General features: G+C 42.1%; 1 protein-coding gene across 10 annotated transcripts in view; it reads left to right on the forward strand.

The window, feature by feature from the left end:
- mybpc1 (myosin binding protein C1) overlaps positions 1-27,025 on the forward strand; it is a 65,072-nt gene that overhangs the window by 27,634 nt on the left and 10,413 nt on the right. For 8 of the 10 annotated variants that reach the window (XM_084049410.1, XM_084049411.1, XM_084049405.1 and 5 more), the window contains 20 exons: positions 46-105; positions 4,629-4,792; positions 6,202-6,334; positions 13,449-13,573; positions 14,195-14,300; positions 14,596-14,762; positions 15,539-15,704; positions 16,807-16,913; positions 17,181-17,317; positions 17,622-17,781; positions 18,314-18,418; positions 18,901-19,089; positions 20,383-20,517; positions 21,073-21,240; positions 21,587-21,675; positions 21,778-21,973; positions 22,408-22,547; positions 23,734-23,893; positions 25,224-25,360; positions 26,777-26,963. In XM_084049410.1, the coding sequence (XP_083905536.1) occupies positions 46-105; positions 4,629-4,792; positions 6,202-6,334; positions 13,449-13,573; positions 14,195-14,300; positions 14,596-14,762; positions 15,539-15,704; positions 16,807-16,913; positions 17,181-17,317; positions 17,622-17,781; positions 18,314-18,418; positions 18,901-19,089; positions 20,383-20,517; positions 21,073-21,240; positions 21,587-21,675; positions 21,778-21,973; positions 22,408-22,547; positions 23,734-23,893; positions 25,224-25,360; positions 26,777-26,963 (2,831 nt within the window). The remainder of the gene's footprint in view (positions 1-45; positions 106-4,628; positions 4,793-6,201; positions 6,335-13,448; positions 13,574-14,194; positions 14,301-14,595; positions 14,763-15,538; positions 15,705-16,806; positions 16,914-17,180; positions 17,318-17,621; positions 17,782-18,313; positions 18,419-18,900; positions 19,090-20,382; positions 20,518-21,072; positions 21,241-21,586; positions 21,676-21,777; positions 21,974-22,407; positions 22,548-23,733; positions 23,894-25,223; positions 25,361-26,776; positions 26,964-27,025) is intronic. The other 2 variants (XM_084049408.1, XM_084049409.1) reach the window with 1 other exon arrangement.

Here is a 27,025-nt window from a genome sequence, read left to right on the forward strand (position 1 = left end):
TCTGTTCTGAACAAGTCTCTATTAATATGTTCTTGTTAACAACAGCGGTGAAGGACAAGGTGATGATGAAGGGACACTTGACTTTAGTGGGCTCCTTAAACATAGGTGAGGAACGACGTCGCTTTGGCTTTTTTTTTGTCATTCTTTTTTTTATAATGGTCATATTTTTTTTTCCTTTAAAGCCCTCATCTGGGAAATGCCTTTTGCCTCTCTCTTTTTTGTCTTTTATAAAATATAATATGATGCTCTAGAGCAACCATACTTTTTCTCCTCTCCTCCAAGTAATCATTCTGGTATAGTCTATATATTGTGTGTATTACAGCATGTAAAACACCTCATTACTGTTCAAATGGGACTCTAGCAGCAGTGCAGTTTTATTACAACATAAAACAAATACCTACGATGAGGTAATAATAACTTTATAGATGTGCCATGGCATATTTATTGGACATGGTGAAACTAGACAGTGCAAAAATATATTTTAAACCTAGTGTGAGTTCTGGATTTTTTTTGGGGTGGGGGGGGGGGGGGGGGGGGGGTTGGTCTGTTTTTTTCCCCCGCCAAGACTCTATAATGTCAGCACCAATAGATTTAGACGGTGACACTGTTCACTGAAGATAAACGACACATTTATTTTGGGCTTGTCTCTTCTTCTTCCCCTACATATTCAGAAATCAAAGGTTAGTAGAGAGAGTACCGTAGGTAATTAAACCATTAGACCGAACCGCCGGTAAGTAACCTATAGAGTCCCCCAGCATGAAACGTAGCTCTAGGAACTGGACAAGCAAGAGTGTTGGCCTACTGTAGTCTGGTTAACACTTCATTTGAAGACAGCATTCCTATGTTCCTGCCAGCACTCGGTAATGATGGAAATGTGGCTTTGAATCATAATCATTTTTTGCTTTGAGATGGGTGGCTATTGTTCGGGAAGCAAGCTGTCACCACTCTCGCCACCAAATCGTGATTTACACTTAGCTGCCTGCCGATGGCGCACACCGAAAAGATATCCAAGCTTACAAGGCTTCACGCTGCCTGCGATGTATTGTCAGCTTGTAGATCGGCCATTTTCGGGCGTGACATTGGCGCGCAACCAAGTATAAATCAGTTGGAATTCATACTTTGTCACACAACCCTTTCGCTCGACAAAAATAACATACTTTCAAACAGTTTTTTTTACTGTTGAAAATAATGTAATTTTTGTCGAACAAAGCTTGACTAAAAAGAAGTATAACAAAGTATAATTGAAACCTTATGAGACAAAGAGCAGCATTTTGGATCATTGATGAAGTGCTGGGGGATCATCCATGATGCTGTAAAATAGTGTTACAACTACATTCATATTTTCTTTTCAATGTAGAAATATAAGGCAAATACCACAATGTTTATTTCAGCCTTCTTGATAACTGCCTGAAAATAAACAAGATGGGAAAAAATAAAATAAATAAACCTAGAAAGAATGGAATAAAATGTAGTGCTTTTCACCTGAAACCTTTCAGACATTTTGGGAAAATGTCGATGAGAGAAAGGACTGACTGAATGTTCTTTATTCAGCCAAACTAATGCATCTACTCACGTTCAACATACTTATTAACTTGGTTCTCACAGATCTAACCTTTCTTTGGTCACCTTCATTGGTCTAACAGTGTCAGAGCATCTGTGATGTGGTGACTGAAACACACATACACTCAAACAAAGGGATGGGCTATAGCTGAGAATGACAAAATACAAGGAGAAATAAATGATACAACGATTCTTGTGGGAAGGTTCCCCTTTATAGTCCCTGCATGCCGCCACTTCAATGACTTCACAAAAGCTATCATTTTGAGTCCATCGAGTCATAATCGAGTCCCTAAACACATAAAACACAATACTGCCATAATGATTCATGTCTGACATCGAGTTCTGTTCATAACTAGAGCACTGATAAAATAATGACTCATTTTCTTTAATCTCTCCACTTAAATACACTGCAAATCTTAACAAGGATAGATAGATAGACAGACAGACAGACAGACAGACAGACAGACAGACAGACAGACAGACAGACAGACAGACAGACAGACAGACAGACAGACAGACAGACAGACAGACAGACAGACAGACAGACAGACAGACAGACAGACAGACAGACAGATAGATAGATAGATAGATAGATAGATAGATAGATAGATAGATAGATAGATAGATAGATAGATAGATAGATTATGTGAAGAGCCATGTCAATTTCAGTTAGTCAGCATAACACATGTTACAGTGACTGTCTCAACGGTTTGTTCCTTTGCTATAGACCACCGAAGTCCTGACGTCACTCGTTCATCCCCAGGTTCGTAAAGTAATTTCGCTATGGAGAATAACATTGGGTCATAATAGAATCGTCTCATATAAGAATTGTGGTCCAAAAATAAACAAACTGTCTCGGCGTCATTGTCAGGGAGGAGGTTCTGTATAGTTTATGATAGTCAGTCACTTATATTTGAAACAGTCTGTTTCTGGCGAAAATGTAACTAATTCGGCGGAAGTAACATTATTTTTTTCTCACCGTCAGTTGATGCTTCATATCCATAAGAGTCAAACCGCCGCGGTCATTTGTTTATTTTTGGAACACAGTTCTTATTTGACGCGATATTAAATACGTCTATGGGATTCAGAATGGGGGTGGAAAACTGCGAACCAGGTAGACAAACAAAGGATGCGTAAATTACGTCAGACTTCGGTGGTCTATAATGTAATGGATTGGAGCCGTTTGTGGTTATACCACAGAGGGTTACGAGCTCACATTGTCATTGGCTCAGAGGCATTCCAATGAGTGTAGACCAGTGTTGATTTCGACAGCAATTTTGGATTTGTTTTAGTCAATAGTCTTTTTGAATAAAATTCGATTTAGTTTTAGCCATATTTTAATCATCTGAAATGTTTTAGTGTCTAGTTTAGTGTCTAGACTACTAAATATCATAGGATTATAGTCGACTAAATCTACAGTTGATTACTAATGAACTACAGCATATTGTATAATAGTATACACCTATACAACTAGCCGCCACTATGCAGAAAAAGACACAAGGTTACAGTGTAATCACAGTATTCTGCCCAAGCACAACCCAGTACGTAAGCTATGGGTATACAGTACACACATCTCAATACTGTAGCCCGCACTGCAGAACAAAAAACAACTCTCTGGGGTAAATAAGCACTGAGGATTTTACAGTGTAAATTGGGGTTCCCCTTCAAAGACCCTCAGTTATATATTATATAGATATTCATTAGGCCAGAAACTCTACACTGTAAAATCCTCAGTATTCATTTATCTCTGAGAGTAGCCTGGTTCCATACCATAGACCCCGCCCACTCTCTGAGTGGACTGCCTCTTGGTCTGGTGTTGTCTGGTGAACCTAGGATTTCTCCGGTACAAAATGTACCGGAGAAATGAGAGTCGGAGGTGGGGGTGGGGATCCCTTAGGATTGGTTTAGGGAAATACTTGTCCCCTCCCCCTTGAAATCGCCTACACTGGAGCCAATGTCAGACTGAAGCTCCACACAGCTTCAGTCTGATAATCAGGCTACTCTGAGAGTGTACAAATTGAACCAAATTGGATTTGTACAGTCTCAGAGTTACAGACCTGCCAGAGTCCATTTAGTGGTCCTCGGACCTGACCCTGAGAACTGGTGGCTGTCCAATAACGCTGTCTACAAAGTTTGAGCGCAGATTGTGCCTATATAGGAAGCCATAGAAGCATAATTCAGTGGAAAATGAAGATGGCAGGAAATCCATAATGCTGGATTGTTGTCGACACTCCAAGCACCAAGTTAACGAGTGAAATGTCATCTCACATCTCACATACCGCTGCAATCATGTCACACATAACCCTTGACCTCTAGGGCTGATGTCACAGCACATAATAGACCGTAGCTTACCACGCCCATCCCTTTGTGTGACATGTCCCGAGGAACTCCTTATTGGCTGACAAGAGGTTCACAGGCCAGACGCAAACGAGTAGTACAGCACACTAGGGGCCCAACAGTTTATCGAATTAATGGATTTAATCGATAATACAAATAAATAATCAGTAATCGATTTTAATAAACATTATTGATTTTGGGGGATTTTCTTTCTACTTTTTTCTCCCAAACATTTTCTTAAGAGTAGCGAAAATAGCAGATCTATAAGCTCACAACGTGTTGCGATGCAATGTGTTGTGAGGTGTAGATTGGCTATTTTTGCTGTGTATAAGTATAAGTATAAGTCGTTAATCAGACTAATCGACTTAGTCGATTATAAATATTTCTTTTGATTGTCCATATAACAAATTAAACAATAACCGGCTTCTCGATTATTACAAAAAGTAATCAATACCACTTAACAGAAAATCTTAGATATTGATCGATCGAAAGTAATCTAATATTCAACCAAAAGCGATAATTCTTACACAAATTGATTACAGAATATTTTTTTATAATCAATTAAATGGACTAGTTTGATGAACTGATGCACTCCTCTAGTCTAGTTCAGCTCCCCATCAGAAACAGTTCAGTTCCCCACCAGAAACAGTTCCTCCGGACACGTTGCTAAAGCTCAGACCATGTGACACCCGCCCTCACAACCTCACCTTGTATCCGAACCGAAACCCCAGGGAGCCCAAACAGGAGGAGCAACCCGACGTGGACGTGTGGGAGATCCTGAAGAACGCCAAGCCGGACGAATACGAGAAGATTGCGTTCAACTACGGCATCACAGACCTCAGGGGCCTGCTGAAGAGGCTGAAGAAAACCAAGAAAGAGGAGAAGAAGAGTGAAGGTATGGTAATCAATGCTTGAGTCAATGTTTGAGATGGCTCCGTTATATAGAGCAGTAGTGCATCAGTGGTTCTCAACCTGTGGGCCGGGGGCCCACATGGAGCCTTGAATGCATGGATATTTTTTAGTTTTTGTCGCATTCCTAAGCCATTAATTTGATGACCGGCGGAGACTCAAAGAGTCTCCATTGAGACTTTCTTTAACCAAAAAATATCACTTAAACTATCTTTAACACATATACTGCCAATCCCGAGATATCTCGGGACATTAAATCCACCCGTTACCTGCGTATCCCGAGATATCTCGGGATCGTCTTTTTATGTGGTTTAATAACGAAAAAAAATGTTTTTGGTACCATCCTTGATATTTTTTTTTCCCCATGACGCTTCCGACCCATCCTATGAGAAAATTTCCGACAACCGTTTCCGGTTCGTTTTTTATCTTGAAAAAACAGTTTTTCCCTGGTTTTGGCTAAAGATCATGGTTTTCACACGGTTTAAAAAACGAATGGTAAGCTCCGGTTGCATTTTCTTTTCTTTGATCGACGAACGGTTATCCTCTTTGTGTTTAAAAACGATCTGATAGCCGATCGGATGCTAAGCTAATCTAAGATGGCCGGTGGGGAAACGTCACAGTCACGTCACAGCCAAACGGATATGACGTTTGCAGCCTCTTTGGGCCGCTGATATCACAGAAGAAGAAAAAGGAAAAAAAGTGTAAACATTATGAGGGCTCGTACGTCCGTCGTTGCTGTTTATAAACACCATCCGATCGCGGATTTTAATGGATATATTTTTTTTGTGAACGGTTCAAAAGGCTATAAAACTCAAAAACGCTGGCAGTGGGTGAGTACCTTATGAATAAACTCTGGCAGGGAATGTGTTAACCACCTGTCCCTCATGCAACATAATTCAAGACCTTGTTTAAAACTACAATCTTAAAGGGATAGTTCACCCAAAAAATGACTTAAGTTCTATCAATTACACACCTCATGAAGCCTTGAATTCGTGGAGATTTTTTTGTTTTTGTCGCATTCCTAAGCCAATAATGTGATGACCAGCGGAAAGATGCTAATGTCTCCGGTAGGAAACTCAAAGTTGACACGTTGAGTCTCATACCGGAGCCGCCGTCGGTCATCACATTTTGCGACAAAAACTAAAAAATCTCCATGAATTCAAGTCTCCATGGGGTGCGTAATCAATAGAAAAAAAGTCATTTTGGGGGTGAACTACCCCTTTAACTTTATGCTGGCACACACAAACACGTAAATGAAACACATCCACTATTAAAGTTAATGATAATAATAATAATTGAGGTCTGGCTGTGAGGAAACCTTAACCGTGGATACAGGATAAGCGTTGTGATATTCAATGACCGACTCTTGTGTCCTCACTTTGACTTTTCTGGAAGCTTTTGCAAAGAAACTGGAGCCGGCGTATCAGGTGGACAAAGGTGGAAAGATCCGCTTCGTGGTGGACCTGGCCGACCCCACCGTTGAGCTGAAATGGTACAAAAACGGACAGGAAATCAGATCGACTCCAAAGTACGTAACAACATCTTCTTCCTGTTCCTGTGTATCATCCTTTTATGTCCTCTCCCCCCCTCTCAACTTTCACACAAATGAAAAGCATTTTGGGACATTTTTTTGTTTTCATCATGAAATGGGTTTCATTTGTGATTTCGGACCTTTTTGATAAATGTATTTTTTTATTTTGTCGCGTCAAAACAAACGTTATTTGTAAGGCAGCGCACATCCACTTGGTTTGAGCCGTCACTTTTTCCACTATGCTTTGTTTTACATTCAGTATTGGCCAAAACACCACTTTTACAGTGCTGGTTCTCAACATAGGGTATGTGGACCCCCAGGGGACTTTGAGGAGTTACAGCACAGAGTCTTTAACTCTGAGAGTGTACAAATGGGACCAAATGGACCCTTACAGGGTCCATTTGGTTCCATTTGTATTTTGTACACACTCAAGAGTTACATTTGTGGCCTAATACAGAGCTTCTCGAATATTTTAATTCCACAGTTTTTGTATGCATTAGGTTACAGAACCACATTTTTGTTCACTTAACTCTGAGAGTATACGAATGCACTCTCTCTGAGTTACATACCCGTAGGGGGCCATTTGGACCCCTGGTGGTCCCTGGACCCGACATTGAGAAACAGTGGTTTACATTAAGCATGTACAGGCCCTTATATTCATAAACACTACTTAGTTTATAGAATGACAAACCAGTACCATCACCAATGTGTGCACACACGCACACGCTCACACACACGCGCACGCACACGCACGCACGCACGCGCTCACACACACACACACACACACACACACACACACACACACACACACACACACACACACACACACACACACACACACACACACACACACACACACACACACACACACACACACACACACACACACACACACACACACAGTATTACTATACTTGTGAGGACATAACAATTGCAGTTCAGTACTTTTTATAAATATTTGACCACCTTTTTAAACAAAGACAGATATGGATAATCCAAGCTTTCTGTACAGCTGCAATCTTGGTGAGTTTAACGTTGTTTAATACAAACAGATAGGACTTCTCTGTTTGGATGAATGGGCTGTCAAGGGTTGGTATTGCAACTCTAGATCCCAGATAGCATTATAGCATATTTCTCTACTATATTTGTGGGGACATTTGGCCCTTACACGTGTAGTAATACAAGAACACACACACACACACACACACACACACACACACACACACACACACACACACACACACACACACACACACACACACACACACACACACACACACACACACACACACACACACACACACACACACACACACAACTACTGTCTACTGTGAACCTCAGCCAGCTGCACTATGGTGTGCCTCCCTTAGAGCTTCCTCTTTGGGTGGAAGTGCAGTGCTTTCTGTCCACTGTCTGTTCTCCTTTAACATGAACTACATTTCCTTCTCTGCACAGGAAAAAGGCGGTACCTCCTTCACAGGTCTTTAATGAAACATGGCTTTGATACCTTTTAATGTTACGAACGATCATGAGATTTTACGACGATTAAGTGTCACACAAATAATTGCGATTAATGATTTAATTCTGTTTTTGATATTGAACATTATGAATAAAAACATTTCTGTTTGTTAAAAAAAAAGATTGCAAAGGTCAGTGTAACAGTTGGCCAAAGAGCTAAGGCTCCAAAGTCCACAAACGCAAATGTTTGTATTTTGTTTACCTCGAAACTACCATAAGATAAGTTATATGGATTTATACAGTGCAGGCCATGGGCAAAAATGATACTTCAAAAATAAATATGATTGGTCAAAAAGTTCCAAATATAGGAAATGAACAATTGACAGCTAAACTAAGAAAAACAAACCAAGAACTCATTATAGCCGATCAACTGTAACAGGCAATGCCCTTCGCCCCTAAGGCCGTGGCAGCTCCCCTGGTGTTGTCTAAGCTAAATGTTAGCACACGCCAAAACTCTATAGCCACTTCCAGCCTCCATTATATAGCAGGTGGACCATGCCAAAACACAATTAGTAATTTGTAATACAATTAATTAAAAACACGGATAACCATACCCCATGAGTTATGTTACACAATCATAATATGTTTTACAAAACAAATTCCAAATACATATTTCAGGCACAAATCACTGACAAGATTAGTAAAATGAGATTTATCCTAACCCATTGTACCGGCTATTTCCATAATTATGACGAGTAGGAAAAGTAATTGCAATTAGGTGATTATGTAAGAATTGTGACAGGCTTAAATACATGTTATATTCAGCTGTCATCATCATGACATTTTAGTTGACAATTAATTGTCATATAAATACTTGCGATCAATGATTTAATTGTACCCACATATCACACAGGCTGAGGGCTAGCAAGAAAAACATAAATCCTGTTGTTGTCCGTTTATCTGAACTTTCCACAGCACTCCTCTGAGACATAGAGCAAGTAGACAGAAATGGTGGCATCTTATAATGGACATTAGTGAGGACCAATTATTATGAACATAAGGTTGAAAATGGGGGAAGTGGTCCTTTAAGTAGAACGTCAAGTTGTAGTTCAAAGCCATGCCAGGTTAAAGCCATCTGGGAGGTCATTGCAGTTTTCTGGTCTCTGGTTCCTGGACTTGCTGAAGTCCTGAAGACTCCACTGTAATGTCTCTCTCTGTGTTGTAACCCAGTCTACTTCTGACTACCTACAGTACCTTCCCCTCTAGGCCAGTGGTTCTCAAACCTTTTCATGTGAAGGACCCCCAAAATGATACGTATTTGGCTGCGGACCCCCATCTCATATTTTGTGACAGTGACCCCCAAGAAGCAAAGATTTAAGTTAAACATGTTCGCTTTAAAAATATATATATATTCAAAGATTTGCACAAACTTTCACGATTTTTCAATAATAGCAGATCTACAAGCTCATAGTGCGGCACTTGGTGCCGCACTATGAGCTTGTATATCTGCTATTTTTGAACAGCCAAAGAATAACATATGGTTAAAGTGGTTAAAATGACCCCCCCCCCCCCCCCCCCCAAGGACCCCCGGGGGTCCCCGGACCCCACTTTGAGAACCACTGCCTCTAGGCATGATGTCTCTCTGTCCTGTGTCTGTTTGTTTGTCTGTCTGTTTGTCCGTGTCATGTGCCATGCCCTTGCCATGGTGCTCTTTCCTGTCCTTCTGCCATACTCATTTCCTGTACACTTCCTGTGTCTCCTCCGGCCCCATGCATTCTGGCTCCACCTTAAGTCAAAGGAAGTAAGTTTGTCCACATGCTTTGTTTCCCTACTTCACAGCGGGATATTGTTCTACAGCCAGATTCTACCAAGCCCCGCCCTGCGTGCCTTGCGATTGGCTGAATTCAAAAATGAGAAAACAAGGACTGGGGGCGTTGTCAGATTCTAAGACAGCCCAAAACACACATTTTTAACTGGTCTGGTTTGGTGGTGTGCCTCACTGAGCATTGATTAGACTACCAAACTCAACCCCTCGTAATCGAGTCCCACTGCCTGCACTCTTTTTCCGACAACCGCGGAAATTTTATTTTTGCCGATAAAGTGTAGTTTTGGACCGCGACGGAGGCGTGCAGTCTCAAGCAAACTTGAGCCACGAGAGGCAGCGCCGAGCGAGCTAAAGCGAGCGAGTTGCCGTACCGAACGTTGCAAAGTTCGCTTGAGCCTATACTCAGCGCCGTCCGAGTTATGTACCGATAGGCACAGAATCGTAAAACATGTTTTGGGGGCGAGTGTTTGCCCCAACTGCCACTTAAAGTGACTACTGGCCAATCACAGCACGTCTTTTCTGGGTCTTGGCAGAATTTCGCTGCATTTCACTATCACGCGGACGTTGTCAGATTCTAAGACAGCCCAAAACACACATTTTTAACTGGTCTGGTCTGGTGGTGTGCCTCACTGAGCATTAGACTACCAAACTCAACCCCTCGTAATCGAGTCCCACTGCCTGCACTCTTTTTCCGACAACCGCGGGAATGTTATTTTTGCCGATAAAGTGTAGTTTTGGACCGCGACGGAGGCGTGCAGTCTCAAGCAAACTTGAGCCACGAGAGGCAGCGCCGAGCGAGCTAAAGCGAGCGAGTTGCCGTGCCGAATGTTGCAAAGTGCGCTTGAGCCTATACTCAGCGCCGTCCGAGTTATGTATCGATAGGGACAGAATCGTAAATCATGTTTTGGGGGCGAGTGTTTGCCCCAACTACCACTTAAAGTGACTACTGGCCAATCACAGCACGTCTTTTCCGGGTCTTGGCAGAATTTCGCTGCATTTCACTATCACGCTACTTCACATCACACTCTTCTGGTTTGAAGCCACGTCTCTGTCCTAACTACACCGTATGCATGTTGGGTTTGCTTTGTGTCCGTGGCGAGTGCTGTTTCTGTTCTGTTTAGAAATGTTTGATGCACAAAAATCATTGTAATTCATTGTAATACTAGTTACAATAAAAGGGCAGAGACCTTGTATCTCCATGTTTCACCTTTTTATTTTTTTCCCCCAAAATGATTGGCCTATTTTTACTTGTAAAGTGTAAATTATTGTAATATTAGTTACAATAAAAGGGCAAAAGTAGCGGAAATATCCGATCTACAAGGACACAGCACGCCGCGATGCAACGTGTTGTGAGCTAGTATTCAATTCAATTCAATTCAATTTTATTAAAGTGTCAAATCACAACAAGTTGTCTCAAGACACTTTACATGTAGAGAAGAGACCCAACATCCCACCCTGAGCAAGCAATTTTGCGACAGTGGCAACGAAAAACTCCCTCTTAATTCAACAGGAAGAAACGTCAGGCAGACCCTAGGCTCTAGGGCGGGGGCCTTCTGCCTCGACCGTGTTGGGGGAAAGAAGAGAGAGAGAAAGGGAGAGACAGAGGAGAGACAGAAAGAGATACAGTGCAAGCAGTAACAATAACAATAATAGCAAATATAATAGTGTAAGATACTAGCATATGATAGTATAATATAGTACAGCAATAGTGTGTATGCAGTATATAATGGAATAATATAAAAATGTTTAAGATAATATAATATGCGGTATAGTGTAGTGTAGTAGAAGTCCACGGTCGTGTCCAGGTCGTGCTCCATGGAGAGAGGCCCGGTCCGGTCCGTAGTCACAGTCTTGAGCCGCAGCTGGGGGTCCGTAGTAACAGTCCATAGACTCCATGGAGAGGCCCAGGCCCGGTCCGCAGTCAGTCTTGAGCCGCAGCTGGGGGTCCATAGTAATAATCCATGGACCTGCGACGTGGGTGGTAGAAGAAACTCCGGGGAACGAGTCCCCGGTTGTAGAATTAGTGGCAGGCCTTACTAGAGCGTGAATCCGTACAGGGTTAATTACGATTGTACCAATGGGACACAAACCCACACAACCAAAGGGAGGACGGGAAGAGAGAGGACGAGGGGAGAGAGGAGAAAGGGGAAGGTGGGGGAGAGAGGATGACTATAGGGGGACTGAGTCTATACACTTCGGCTATAGGCTTTATCATAGAGAAAGGTTTTTAGTCTAGTTTTAAATATACAGAGTGTGTCTGCTTTACGGACTGAGACTGGGAGAAGGTTCCACAGCTGAGGTGCTTGAAACTTAAATGCTCTACCTCCTGTTCTAGTTTTTTGGGGGTTTACTGGAACCGTAAGCATTTTTTCATACTGTGGACGCAGTGGTGTTCTGGCTGGTTTACGGGGCTCGATGAGTTCTTTGAGATATACTGGTGCCTGTCCATTGAGAGCCTTGTATGTGAGGAGGAGAACTTTAAACTCTATTCTGTATTTAACCGGGAGCCAGTGCAAAGAGGCCAATGAAGGAGTGATATGATCTCTTCTTCTGGTTCCTGTCAGTATGCGCGCAGCGGCATTCTGGACAAGCTGCAGGCTATTTAGGGACTTACTTGGGCAGCCTGATAGTAAGGCGTTGCAATAGTCCAGCCTAGAAGTAACAAATGCGTGGACAAGTTTTTCTGCATCATTTTGGGACAGAATGTGCCTAACTTTTGCAATATTACGCAGGTGAAAAAAGGCATTTCTTGAAATTTGTTTTATGTGGGACTGAAAGGACATGTCTTGGTCAAACGTGACTCCCAGATTCTTTACAGTGGCCCTGGAGGTCAAGGTAATACCATCTAGGGTAAAATTCTCATCGATTAATTTATCTCTGAGGTGCTTAGGGCCGAGTACAATAACTTCAGTTTTGTCCGAGTTGAGGAGTAGGTAATTACGGGTCATCCAACTCTTGATGTCTATAAGACATGCTTGAAGTTTAGCCAGTTGATCTGTTTCATCTGGCTTCATTGATAGATATAATTGTGTATCATCTGCATAGCAATGGAAATGTATAGAGTGTTTCCTAATTATCTCACCTAAGGGAAGCATATATAGAGTGAATAGTATTGGTCCAAGTACAGAGCCTTGTGGGACTCCGTATTTAACCTTTTCGCGTAGTGAAGGTGTATTGTTAACGTTTACAAATTGAAATCTGTCAGACAGATAGGACTCAAACCAGTTCAATGCAGCACCCTTAATGCCAACCAGATGCTCAAGTCTCTGCAACAAAATATGGTGATCAATAGTATCAAATGCAGCACTGAGGTCCAACAGAACCAGTACAGAGAGAAGGTTATTATCGGATGCAATCAGGAGGTCATTTGTGACCTTCACCAATGCCGTCTCAGTGCTATGGTGTGCTCTGAATCCTGACTGAAAGTAGTAGTAGATCTGCTATTTTCACTATTTCCGGTTGTTTTTTTTACTTTTAAAAGTTTCACGATGACATGCGCAAAATAGGGACGCCAGGTTGAAAGTGCTTACGTGTGTCTGTGGCTTTTATAAATATTGAACCAATGAAAAGTATTAACAAGAGCTTGTGACTAAATAATAACTACATTGGATCCATTGGAACACAGGTTCTATTTTCCTTTTCCTGAAAAGTAACCGTTTTGGACATACAAGGTTTCTACCCGACAGCGACAAAATATTAAATATTGCTTTCTCGAGACATGGTTTATAGGAGCCTAGTCTCGTAATCACTCTTACGTCACCTCCGAGTGTGATGTAAGAACAAAATGGCCGCCGTGTTAATATGGTGAATTGCCCTGGTCGCTTGTAGGTACATATTTGAGCACAAGGGCACACAGAGGATTATGATCATCAACAACTGCTCACTGAACGATGACGCCGCCTACACCGTATGCGCTGGAGACGAGAAGTGTACCACCGAGCTGTTTGTTAAAGGTACAAACACTAATTAGTCTGTTATGTGCGAACAGGGCTGTCACGATTACAAATTTAAGTCGACGATTAATTGTCACATAAATATTTACGCTTAACGATTGAGTTGTGTTTTTGGCATTGAACATTGAAACACAAATACAAGTTCTTTTTTTAGATTTCAGTTTTTTTGATTTGCTTCATAATCACAAACTGCACTGGCCAGATATTACAAATAACTTAAATATACAAAGAAATTACTGACACATTTAATAATTTTATATAAAAAATGTTTTAAAATTGCGGAAATAGCTGATCTACAAACTTACAACACGTCACTTTGTGACGTGTTGTAAGCTTGTAGATCAGCTATTTTTGCTATTTTTTGAAAAAAAAATCAACGAAACGATTATGACGATTATGCAAAGATAATTGCGATTACGTCAAATAATTGCGATTAGACGATGATGTCATAATTGTGACAGGCCTGTGTTCAATTGCTAATTTGCTATGCAGGTTTGATTTGTGTCATGGATCTACAATATATGACGTTTTCCACTATATTATTATTATTATTTTTGTACATGTACCCGACCGTATAGTTCCTCTTGCATTCCTCTAACCTCTTTGGTCTGCATTGTGCAGAGCTGCCGGTGAAGATCGTCAAAGACATTGAGCCTGTGAAGACCACAGTGAACGAGAGGATTGAGCTGGAGTGTGAAGTGTCAGAAGAAGGAGCTCAAGTGAAATGGTAGGACTAATAGAAGCTTCAGTATTATTACCCCCCCCACACACACACACACACACACACCTGCCCCTTGGTCTCCTCTCAGCTGGGAGTGCCTGGAACTGTTTGTTTTGGTAGACGGGGATGTTTTTGGGCAACCAAAACAAACCGTGAAAACACCAAAATACAGAGAGAGGCCAATGTGTTTCTGCCGGTAAACACCACCACACCAGTTACTTCCCCACCATGTACTGTGAGTAATGTAAGTGGTTTATGTGAGTATAGTGAATGTGCTCATGAACCCAACAACAACCATCAGGATGAAGAATGGAGTTGAGGTTCCGACAGGCGTGCGTTCCCGCTACCGTGTGAAGTGTGAGGGAACCAAGCACTACCTGATCATAGACGATGCCAGCAAGGAGGACACGGGAAATTACTCCCTCATGGCCACCGGAGGAACCTCTGAGACTCGTGTCCAAGTGGACCGTATGTAGCATCAATACCGCTCTGTCTCTTTTTGCACATAATGCTCGTCCACACCAAGAATGTTATATCTGTAAATTCTGAATCAGAAATCAACTTTATTGTGACATCACAGGTTTAATAAAGGTGTGGACGGCCCTTTACTGTAGGTCTTAATCAGTGGTGGAAAGTAACTAATTACTATTTACTAAAGTACTGTACTTAAGTACAATTTTGAGGTATTTGTACTTTACTTGAGTATTTCCAATTTCCAATACTTTTACTCCTACTCCACTACATCTCAGAGGCAAATATTGTACTTTTACTCCACTACATTTATTTGAAAACTTTAGCTACTAGTTACTTTTCAGATATAAATTATGATATAATGAAACATACATTAACCACTTTAACCCTATTTTATACCTAGGCTATTTGAAAATATCAGATCTACAAGCTCACAACGCGTCGCATCGCGACGCGTTGTGAGCTTGTAGATCTGATATTTTCAAATATTTAGTACTTTTACTTTTGGTACTTTAAGTACATTTTACTCAAGTCAATTTTGAATTCTGGACTTTTACGTATTTTTATATTGCAGTATTGGTACTTTTACTTAAGTAAAGAATTTGAGTACTTTTTCCACCACTGGTCTTAATTATGCCCTGTTTACATACTGCTTTGATTTTAACCAGCCCATTTCACACACGCACGCATGCACGCACGCACGCACTCACTCACTCACTCACTCACTCACTCGCTCACTCTCTCGCTCTCTCTCATACTTTCGTCTGGTGTAGTGAAACCACTGAAGATTTTCCAGGACCTGAAGCCTATGACTGTGATGCTGGGCCAGCCGCTCAAGATGCACTGTGAGATCTACCCAGGAAACGTCCCGGGCCGCTGGTACCGCAACGGACAACTGATCCAGCCCAACGACCGCATCAACATCACACACAGAAACAAGTATGACCTTTCTCTCCACACAAAATCCACAGTGTCCGACTCTGATTTGACTGTGTAGTGTCGTCTAGTTCAGGGGTTCCCAAACTTTTCCGCTCGAGACCCATTTGGGAGCTCACCCTGACCCAAACATAAAAAAACACATTATGAAGCACTATTTAAAAAATGATACGTAGCCTGCGAGTTAGTTCAGGCAGCATACACTTGAGAGGTTACATATATGCTCATTAATATGTGGCTGTATACAGCGTCATGCAAGACCCATACGTCATTCACTGACGTGGCAATCAGCTAGCTGTCCAATTGGGCGGGTTATTTAAGCTCACCTAAAGTTTGCGTTCCTTCCGCTTGTGTGTTATGGTTGTTGTCATGCGGCGTTTGCTCCCACCACCACCCCAGCACCACCAGTGGGCTCTGCTATTGGTCTGTTCTCCATGGGGGTTGTTATTATATATCTATCTCCCTGCTCTTAATGGTTAATGTTGGTTGTCTAAATTGTGCTGAGCAGGGAGAAAAATATAGCAGAGCCTGAACGCCAAGATAAAACATTACATCCACACTTGTATTCTCATTCTATATATTTGTTCAATATATATTCGGCCTATAATATTGGTTCAATCTATTCGTGAGTTATCTGACTGAAATAGTGAAAATAGCCAATCTACAAGTTCACAACGCATCACAAAGCGGAGAAAAAAAAGGAATATATACTTGCGACCCATAAAAAAGGGTCCCGACCCATTGTTTGGGAAACACTGATCTAGTCTGTGGTTCCTGCCTCCCAACTGGTTGATAACGTAACTTTATGAGGAACACATTCTTATAGTTCATTTAAGGACCTGGAATGACATTACTTTCCTTTGTTAAATGTCGGCCTATAAAGTAATGTGAGACTGCAACAGTGATTAAAGGGAAACTTTGCAGATTTAACCTAAATCCCATTGTTCTACTTCTGATGTGAGATCAGCATAGTGCGGGGGGGAAATATGTGCTATATCTTATGTGTATTTGTGTACAAAAGCTTGACATCTTGAAATGATTGTTGTACGCCCAGTGGCGCTAAATAAATAGGTGTGTATATACCACGACTATCTTCTCTCTCCAGGAACCACCGGCTTGAAATCGAGCAGACCTCGCTTCACGATGCGGGAGATTACACGTTTGTACCTGAGGGATACTCACAGAGCCTCTCCTGCAAAGTTCACATCATTGGTATGGGAACTATCGTTACAAACTGCATCTTTTACACCAGTGTTTCCAAAACAGGGTTATATAGGGCAGTGTTGGCAGTGTTGACAGCAACTTTTTGATTTAGTTTTAGTCATATTCTTTTGAATAAAATTTCATTTAGTTTTAGTCATATTTTAGTCACCTGAAATATTTTTACTAGTCGACGAAATCAACGCTAATATAAGGAACCCCTGTTTTACACCATATTGTGCACCATCCAGTATTGCTAAGCCTATCTTTTGCCCACAGACCCTCCAAAGGTGTTCTTAGACAGCCTGAACTTCCCAGACAACACGGTGGTGATCGTGGCCGGAAACAAGCTGCGCCTGGAGATCCCCATCAGTGGAGAACCAGCACCCAGGGTGGTGTGGATGAAAGGAGAGAGGGTGAGTGTGCTTTGGTCTTAGATCAAGAGCTTGAGTTTCCAAAACCTACAAAAGCCACCATGATTAGAATTATCTTTTTTTTAATATAAGGTTTAAATAAAAAATGTCGAATCAAATTGTGGATTTTGAGAATCGTGACGATGAGCTGAGATACGCTATTAATCCTCGAGGGGAAATTAAGGTGTTACAGCAGCATAATGTGATGCAAAAAAAAAAGCTAAAACACACAGAGATTCTGGAAAAGGCAGCTAGCTGCCTCACGCAGCGCCAATGAACTTGAACACGTCCGCCGGCCCGTTCTTAGGTCATCCTGGACTCAGGGCATCACGTGCGCGCTGAGACATATGGAGACCAGACCAGCCTGACCATCGATGTGACGGAGAGGGAGGACACGGGCAACTACAAGATAGTCCTTCAGAACGAGGCTGGAGAGGCCACAGCTGCTGTCAAGGTCAAGGTTGTGGGTAAGACACACTTCCAAACATGGGTCTTCACTCTTCATCTTGCATAGGGACCCATTTTTGGGTCGCGGACCCATTTTTAGAAACAATTTGTTTAATTATTTTAAAAGGGAAAAAACTAAAGCATAATGATAATGTTTTTTTTTTTTAAGAATCCATAAAAAAGAAAACTTTTTAGAAGTAGTGAAAATAGCAGACGTACGGCGTCGTACGCAGATCCGTTGTGAACTTGTAGATCAGCTATTTTCACTAGTTTGAGTCCCGGCCGGGGAGACATCGAATTTCTCCTTTGGGTCTCGACTCGAGCAAAAAAGTTTGGTTGTCACTTCTTTAACCCATTAAGAGGCTGGAACGCATCTGTGTCACTTTAGATTTCTTTGGCTATTGAAAAATAGCAGATATACAAGCTCATAGCGCGGCACCGAGTGCCGCGCTACGAGCTTGTAGATCTGCTATTTTTTTTAAATCTTGAAAGGTCTTAAAGGCTTAAAGCGGACAGGTGGACGTCATTGGACTGTACTTATGTTGTGTGTAGACATCCCAGACCCCCCTGAAGCCCCCCTGGTACCCGTGGTGGGAGGTGACTGGTGTTCCATGACGTGGGAACCTCCGCTCTATGACGGGGGCTCACCAATATTAGGTAAATATTTAATAAGACAGCTCTTGATGAAGTTACACATAACCGTTGCATGCTGCATTTTTAGATTGTGTGGTCGACCACAAATGAAGGGTGGGTGTATCAAATCAAATCAAATCCAACTTTATTTTATTTATTATTATTCATTGATTTGATTGTAAGTAAATGGTATTAGAATTGGTGCATTTATTCACCTCCGGAACGTTTTTCGAGGGGCAATTCAAATTATGCCATTATAATAATTATGATGTTCCTAAAACAGGCAAATGTCTATATTCATCTGTCAGTAAAAACAACATCAAATAAACAAACAAACAAACAAAAATATTTGAATAACTGGCTTGCCCCTCCGGACGTTTCGCGAAACAAATTTAAAAGCCCACCCTTCGTTTGCAGTCCAAAGAATCTACAAATAAGGTAAAAGGCCCAGGTAAAAAACAACTAAACCAAAGCAACATCCCCTTTAATCTTCGTTCCCAATCGAGGCTACTTTGTCGAGAGAAAAAAGAAGCAGAGCTCCAGATGGATGAGGCTGAACTTTGACCTGATCAAAGAAATCACGTTCGATCCCAAGAAGATGATTGAGGGAGTGCCGTACGAAGTGCGGATCTTCGCCGTCAACGCCATCGGCGTGTCCAAGCCCAGCGAGCCGTCCAAAGCCTTCATTCCCCTCGGTGAGTCAAACACCCACCTGCTAGTCAATCGAGCAGTAGACTGTTGACTCCCACAATTTTCGAATGCTTCGGTCATACAGCCTGTGCAACGGAAGCTTTGAAAAATTAACCTGGAGTAAAGCGGATGTCGCCTTCTCTCCGCTTCCGTTTCGTCTTTGCAGTCGCGCACATTCTGTCCCACGTCCCAATGTAGATCAAAATAATCGAAGCCTATATAGAAATCAGAAATAGAAATTCAAATATATTTTAAAATATATTTTCGTGAAAGTAAATGACAAAGCTTCCTTTCTCTGCTTTCGGGAGGTGTAGTTCCAGTATAGCATTCGGAGATTGTGGAATAGTTGTCTGGCTACGCGAGACTACCCATCTGCCTACTTGATTTCACCCCCAGCTATGTGAACCCACTGGCCCTTTCGACCCTGCACCGTTAAGCTCGATTTATACATCGTATGCCTGCAACGCACGCACATGGAAAATAGCGCCGATGTACAAGCTCACGACGCGTGGCACCCGCGACACGTTGTGAGCTTGAACATCAGCTGTTTTCGGCGCGGTCAACACAACGTTATGCTACCGATGTGCCCAGTAAAGCATTAGGGTGCTTACGCAAGACAACATAAGGTTTATCCGTCCCACTGTTTTGTATTAATGAAGCCAAACATTAAAAGTGTGGGCCCTTGACACTGGTTGCATGTGTCTACCCTTGGGGACCCCCCGGAGCAGCTGTTAGCCCCCCGGACCGCATGCCCCCCCCCCACACACACACACACACACTCCTAAAAGCGCTGTGACCTCCACTGGACACGCAGGAGCTTTGGAAGATATTAAATATGCCTTTATAATGGCTGCCAAATCATCTCCGGATTAGAGGTTTAGGAGATCAGGCAGGCACTGTCGGGGAGCATTGGGGAGAAGTAAAAATACGATTCCTCAATACAAGAATAGACAGCACGAGCCAGCCCTAATGAGATCTGATGAGCAGATTGAACACATACCTCTCACACAGAGAGAGAGAGAGATAGACTGCTCACTTCACCATAACACACTATAGTAATGGCTTTACATTACAGTATAGTATAATAGCCTATCAGGCAGAAACCTCATATCTCCATGAAATCTTTCTGTTTTTTCATAAATTAATTGTTGCACCGAAGTAGTGAAAATAGCAGAGCTACAAGCTCACCGCAACGCATTGTGTCAGCTTGTCGATCGGCTATTTTCACTATTTTAAAATGTTTTTAAAATGATAATAAAAAAGGTTTGTTTTGGACATATATTATATATATATATCAGCCGTAACCAGTGAGCCCACCATGCTGGTGGTGGACGATGTGACGGACAACACAGTGACCATGAAGTGGCGTCCCCCCGACACCATCGGAGCGGCGGGTCTGGACGGATACCTCGTGGAGTACTGCGTCGAAGGAAGTGAGACACGCCTACTACCAGCATTTCATGTTTCATCATTTTGTTGCTGTCGGGATTTATGTTTTTTCCCCATAAATTATCAGTGTCGCTCAAAAGTAGTGAAAATAGCTGATCTACAAGCTCACAACACGTCGGGATGCAACGTGTTGTGAGTTTGTAGATCGGCTATTTTCACTATTTTAAAAATGTTTAAAAAAATTATAATAAAAAAAGAACCGTTTTGGACATGAAAAGTTTCCAATGATTTGATCATTACCCGCCTCTGAACAGATTTGATTGTTTCTATGCTTGCGGCATGGCTCTGAAACAAGACGTGGGTGCAGTGTTACTGATCCTATAGGTGCATGGGGATCCCTGGCATGTCTATTCAAATGGGGGTTCGCGGGCTAATAAGTGTCAATTTGGGGGTCCTTGACATTAAAAAGTTTGAAAACCACTGCAGTAGAGTACAGTCCATCTATGGAAGACTAAATGTGTATTTTGTATTTGCCACAAAAATGTTTGTCTCTGCACTGAGCCTCACATTCAGTTGAGTCACTCTCTTCCCCCCAACAGCTGATGACTGGATCGTGTCCAATTCGATACTGACAGATAAGACCAAGTTCACCATCACTGGTCTCCCTGCGGGGGCCAAGATCCTGGTCCGTGTGAGCGCCTTGAACGCAGCTGGAGCCAGCTCTCCGCGGACGCTTCAGCACTCCATCCTTGTCAAAGAGGTTATCGGTGAGCACTGAACGACGTCACCACTGATTTTTTCTGAGTTTCATTTCCCTTCATTAGGAGTCTTTTCGAAACCTCTTCAGTAGCAACATCAATTCTACCCGCTAACATTACGGCCACCATTGTTGTTATGAGCTGTCCCGCAAGGACAGTCAAGTATTTTAGAAAAAAATGGTCTAACATTGTTGATGTCTTTTGCAATATCTTTTGTGTAGATATCATGTCGATTCTATAACTGAAGAACTGTTGCATGCTTCCCCCCTCTCTCTGCTCAGTTTTAAAGTCTCTCTGCTGTCCTGTTTGAACAAAAATAATGACAATCACTTCCCTTACACCCTCTCCCCTTCAGAACCACCCAAGATTCGCATCCCGCGACACCTGAAGCAGACGTACACTCGTAAAGTTGGAGAAGCAGTCAACCTTGTGGTACCATTTCTGGTAAGGCTATTAGAGGAGGCAGTCATTGCCGCCCAAGATGGCAACCGTTCATTCTGCACTGACGACTGAACCGGTGCCACGCTCTCTCTGCATGTCGTCTAGGGCAAACCCAGGCCGAAGGTGACCTGGCTGAAAGAAGGGCAGCCCATCGACCCGGCACACGTCAGCATCCGTAACACCGACTGCGACAGCATCATTTTCATCCGTAAGGTAGAACGCAGCCACTCTGGGAAGTACGAAATGTTGGTGCAGGTGGAGAACCACAATGACACGGCCATCCTTGATATTCAGATAGTAGGTAAGTGAAGGGGTACAGCCCCTACCACTTACTAATGGCTCTTTTCCGACTATGAAGGGTAACCCAGAACCTTCCATAACCAGAAACCTTCCAGAACCCATAAGGTTCTGTGATGGTCTTTTGTTTATGTTGACATTTAAACCAGAAACACCCTTGAAGAGGGAGGTATGAAAAAAATGTTTTTAATATAAACTCATAACAAGAAAAGTGAGAACTCGACGAGCTTGTGGATCGGCTATTTTTGACTTCTGAGTTCTGAGCAGGGCCCAAATTAGGTTCTGAAACCGAGCCGTAGTGCATGGAAACAAAGAACCCATGAAGTACGTCTCACAGCACGGTTCGCTTAGTTCTTGTAGTCGAAAAGAGCCATAAGATAAAATAATTCATTGTGCAAGTCAAAACGGTTTGTATAATGTCTTTTAAATGGTTGTTAGACCTGCCTGGACCTCCCCAGTGTGTGAAGATTGAAGAGACTTGGGGAACAAACGTAGCTCTGGACTGGACTCCCCCAAAAGACAGCGGCAATTGCCCCATAACGGGCTACACCATTCAGAAAGCAGACAAGAAGACCATGGTAGGAAACTAGCCTGGTTCCAGACGAATCTGCCATTGCAAAAAGAACATTGCCTCAGTGTGTAATTGTCTGGCCACGAGAGGCTACTAGGAAACCTGCTGACAACCTGCTTGACATATCTGATGACTGTGATCAGCCCTAGACATCACTAGATAGGCTATGTCCTTCAACCTGACACAAATACTGTGAGATACTGTATCCCAAGTTCGTCTACAATGTAAGGACTTGGAAGGAGTGCTGGGCAAAATGCCAGCTGGCCAAAGCCGTCTCTCTATCTACAGCTGTGAGCTGGAGAGACGTAACGAGAGCAGAGAGGAGCAGAAATTGCATGAAATAAAGTCACCAAAAGGGCTCTGAAAAGTTGTTGAATCCAAAGACAAAGTTGGCAACAGTGGCTAAATAGATGGACAGTAAATGCAGAGGGACTCAGGGGGAGGATTCATTTTCAGCCAATGAAAAAGCATTTTTGATTTTGATAACCTGAGGCCAAGAATCTGTTCACTTTATATGAGACTAGGTTGACCAATCAACACATGTTTTAATCTAGTTCAAACGTAACCTCGCATCACCAGTCTTTCCACCTCGGAGGAAAGCCTGGTATTCGTTATTATATGGCCCGTGTGATCTGGTCTAGGCCACGTCAAAAAAAAAGAGAAAAAAAAGAAATAGCTTCCGGCTTCCGGTTTTCGCTGCTTCCGGTTTTGCGGAGCCGCTTTGTTTTCGTTCCCCAATTTAAATGCTGAATCGATTACAACGGTAGACTAGGCTAAATAGTCTCCGGAAAGTACACTCACATTTATATTTATTTTGTATTTTAAAAATAAGCTAAACTACGCCGCATCAAGGATTTTATCAGGTAGGCCCTAAAATTTCAATTTCCTTGATCACGGTCGGAGTTATTTCGGGGTGAGGCATATAGGGTTGCTTCCGCTCCACACCGGATCACACACCCCAAAAAGGTATTGATCACAGGCTAGTTCAAATGTGGTTGTTTTTTAAATCAAACATACTTTATGTATGTTCATTTACAAAATATTGGCTGTTCCCCTCAGTCATATTCCTAATCTGTATCATATGGTATCCAGTCCACCCTGGAAAAAAACATATCGGTTGACCCCCCTTAAATTTATAATCTCTACAATGTATTGCCATATTATCACCATATTCCATTTGATCTGCGTCACAGGAGTGGTACACGTGCATCGAGCACTACCATCGCACATGCATCACCATCACAGAGCTGGTGGTGGGCAACGAGTACTTCTTCAGGATCTACTCTGAGAACATGGTTGGACTCAGTGAGTGTGCAACTCAGACCAAGGACAGCGCCCTCATCGTTAAAGAAGGTATATACTGTATGTCCTGTCTGTCTCACAGCATTCCCGTCTGTCAGTGTCTAATGGCATTGTGTCCCGTCTGTCCCAGCATTACCTAGTGTCAGTCCCATGGCAGTATGACCTGTCTGTCCCATAACAGTTAACGGTCCATAACTAACTGAAGTGAATAGGGTTTAACCCATTCAATCCGGGAACGCATCTGTGTCATTTTAAGATTTCTTTGGTTATTCGAAAATAGTAGATCTACAAGCTATGAGCTTGTAGATCTGCCCTTTTTTTATCTTGAACATTTTTGCAAATCTTTGAATATAACTAAACAACTAAAATGTCATGATTGTGGCTTTTCTAGTGTTCACATATGACTGACAGCTCCTTGTATGATTATTAGGGGTGGAGGAATGAATCGATTTAGCATAAGATCACAATTCTGTTTGTCTCAACCTGTATCGATTAAGAATGGCAATTCTTTAGACATTGACATTCTGGCCAACTCTACATGAACTTCAGTTTATAGCTCAGCAGAGAGCACAATATTTAATCATTTTTAAACAATAACGTTTTTAATTTGATACATTTTTAATGAACTTAAATTGATAGTGATCAAGTAAACAAGTTTAATGTTTAATTTGTTGCTCTAAATACACTTACAAATAAAATAAAGCCAAATGTATTGATTTAAAGGATGACTTCACCCATTTTCAACCTATCTACATATAATAGACCCTCACTAATGCTCCAGATAAAATGGTGACATTTTTTTTGCTCAGTCTGTGTCTCATAGGAGGGCTGTGGACACTTCAGAAATCCATCTATCAAGATTTCAATGTTTTATTTTTTATTTCATTAACGCAAGAACAATGGCTTCTATTATAGCATGCTAGCTTTCCAGGAATAGAAAGTATGTAGCTTCTATTAGCTTGGATTCCCCGTTGATGACGTCACTGGTAGACAGGTTTCTGAAATGTCCACAGCCCTCCTCTGAGACACTGAGTAGTAGACACAAATGGTGGCATATTATCATGAACATTAGTGAGGACCAATTATATTGAAAATGGGTGAAGTCGTCCTTTAAGTTTTTATATCATGGCAATTGTTTTTGAAAGATGAATCGCAGAAGCATGACATATCGAAGAATCGTGATCTTATCCAACCGTGGCCAAAGAATCGCGAGGTCCCCGGTGATTCCCACCCCTAGTTATGATGTCACTGTCTCAACTGATGATAAATAAAGCACCGTTGTCTTTCTCTCATCACATGGGACATTCCTTGTCCATGATACTTCTAGCCAAGCGCACGTATCATGCAGCACAACCCCCTTCCTCTATCCTTCCCTTCGCAGGCATGAAGCTCAAAATACCAGAGTACACCGACCACGACTTCAAAGAGCCTCCCAAGTTCACCCAGCCGCTCATCAACACTTTTGCAATCGCCGGCTACAACACCACACTTAACTGCGCCGTTCGTGCCAACCCACGGGTAAGGTGACAGAGATGGAACCCAAATGTAGGTGACAAGACCACAGGTAGAACCCAGGGGCAGGCCTGTCACCATTATTACATACAAAAATATCAGTGGTGGAAAGTAACTAAGTATATTTACATCTACTGTACTTAAATACCATTTTGAGGTATTTGTACTTTACTTGAGTTTTTCCAATTTCCAATATTGTTACTTCTACTTCACTACATCTCAGAGGCAAATATTGTACTTTTACTCCACTACAATTATTTGAAAACTTTAGTTACTAGTTACTTTGAGGATTTTGACATTAACCACTTTCAGCCCTATATATATTTTGGCCATTTGAAAATAGCTCATCTACAAGCTCACAATGCGTCATCGCGACGCATTGAGAGCTTGTAGATCTGCTATTTTCAAAAGATTTGTATACATTTGAAAACTTGAAATGGGACACTCTGCATAATGAGTACTTTTACTTTTGGTACTTTAAGTATATTTTGATGCCAAGGCTTTTACTATAATACTAAGTCCATTTTTAATTACGGACTTTTACTTGTAACAGAGTATTTTTTACATTGCAGTATAGATACTATTACTTAAGTAAAAAAATGTGAGTACTTTTTCCACCACTGATAAATATACTGAACTATCAATACTGAATATTTAAATTCAGACAGATCCATCTCTCCCGAGAAACAATACAAATGCCAACACACAGTGGACAGGCTATGGTTTGCATTACTTTGTAAGACCTACAGTAGGTACAAGCCCACAGCCTCAAACAGCAGAAGACGTTCACTGGAAAGACAATGTACACCACTGACTGACTGGTGCAAAACATGCGTTGAGCACGCATACAGTACATTTTGAATTCTGTACTTTCTACTTCTAACAGAGTATTTCTGCATTGCAGTATTGATACTTTTACTTAAGTCAAACAATGTGAGTACTTTTTCCACCACCGTCTGTACACTTAAAAATCCAAAACCGACTTTTAGCTCTCTTGTAGAATCTGTGCAGTGGCGTGCACAGACATTTTGAGGGGCAGGTGCTCAAGTAAATTATACTTTTTTTTGTTGACTTGGTCTGCTCTTTTTTCCCTCTACACCTATACCTATTTGCCAAAAATAGCCGATCTACAAGCCCACAACGCCTCGCGCTGCGAGGCGTTGTGGGCTTGTAGATAGGCTTGTAGGATCGGCTTGTAGATCGGCTATTTTTGGCTAAAGTTCTCCTCAGAAAAGGGATGCTAGGTTTCGAGTGGTTATGGTAAAAAGAAAAATCATATCACATAAAGAATTGGCGGACCCCCTGTAGTAACTCTGAGGACCCCCTAGGGGTCCCGGACCCCCTGTTGAAGACCCCTGCTGTAAACTGAAAAAGAAATCTGTGCACGTCCCTGAATCTGTGTCTTATTGTCTGTGCCTCCAGCCTAAAGTGATCTGGATGAAGAACAAGATCATGATCATTGATGACCCTCGCTACCGCATGTTCAGCAACCAGGGGGTGTGCACCCTGGAGATCAGGAAGCCCAGTCCCTACGACGGGGGCGTCTACACCTGCAAGGCCATCAACGACCTGGGGGAGGCGCAGGTGGACTGCAAGCTGGAGGTCAAAGGTCAGTGTTGATTGGGAAGTGTGTCGCTTTGATTTGTTCTTCTCTTGTGGTATACGAGGAGG

Source organism: Gymnoscopelus microlampas (genome assembly GCF_963454915.1).
Source record: "Gymnoscopelus microlampas genome assembly, chromosome: 23".
Taxonomy (NCBI): domain Eukaryota; kingdom Metazoa; phylum Chordata; class Actinopteri; order Myctophiformes; family Myctophidae; genus Gymnoscopelus; species Gymnoscopelus microlampas.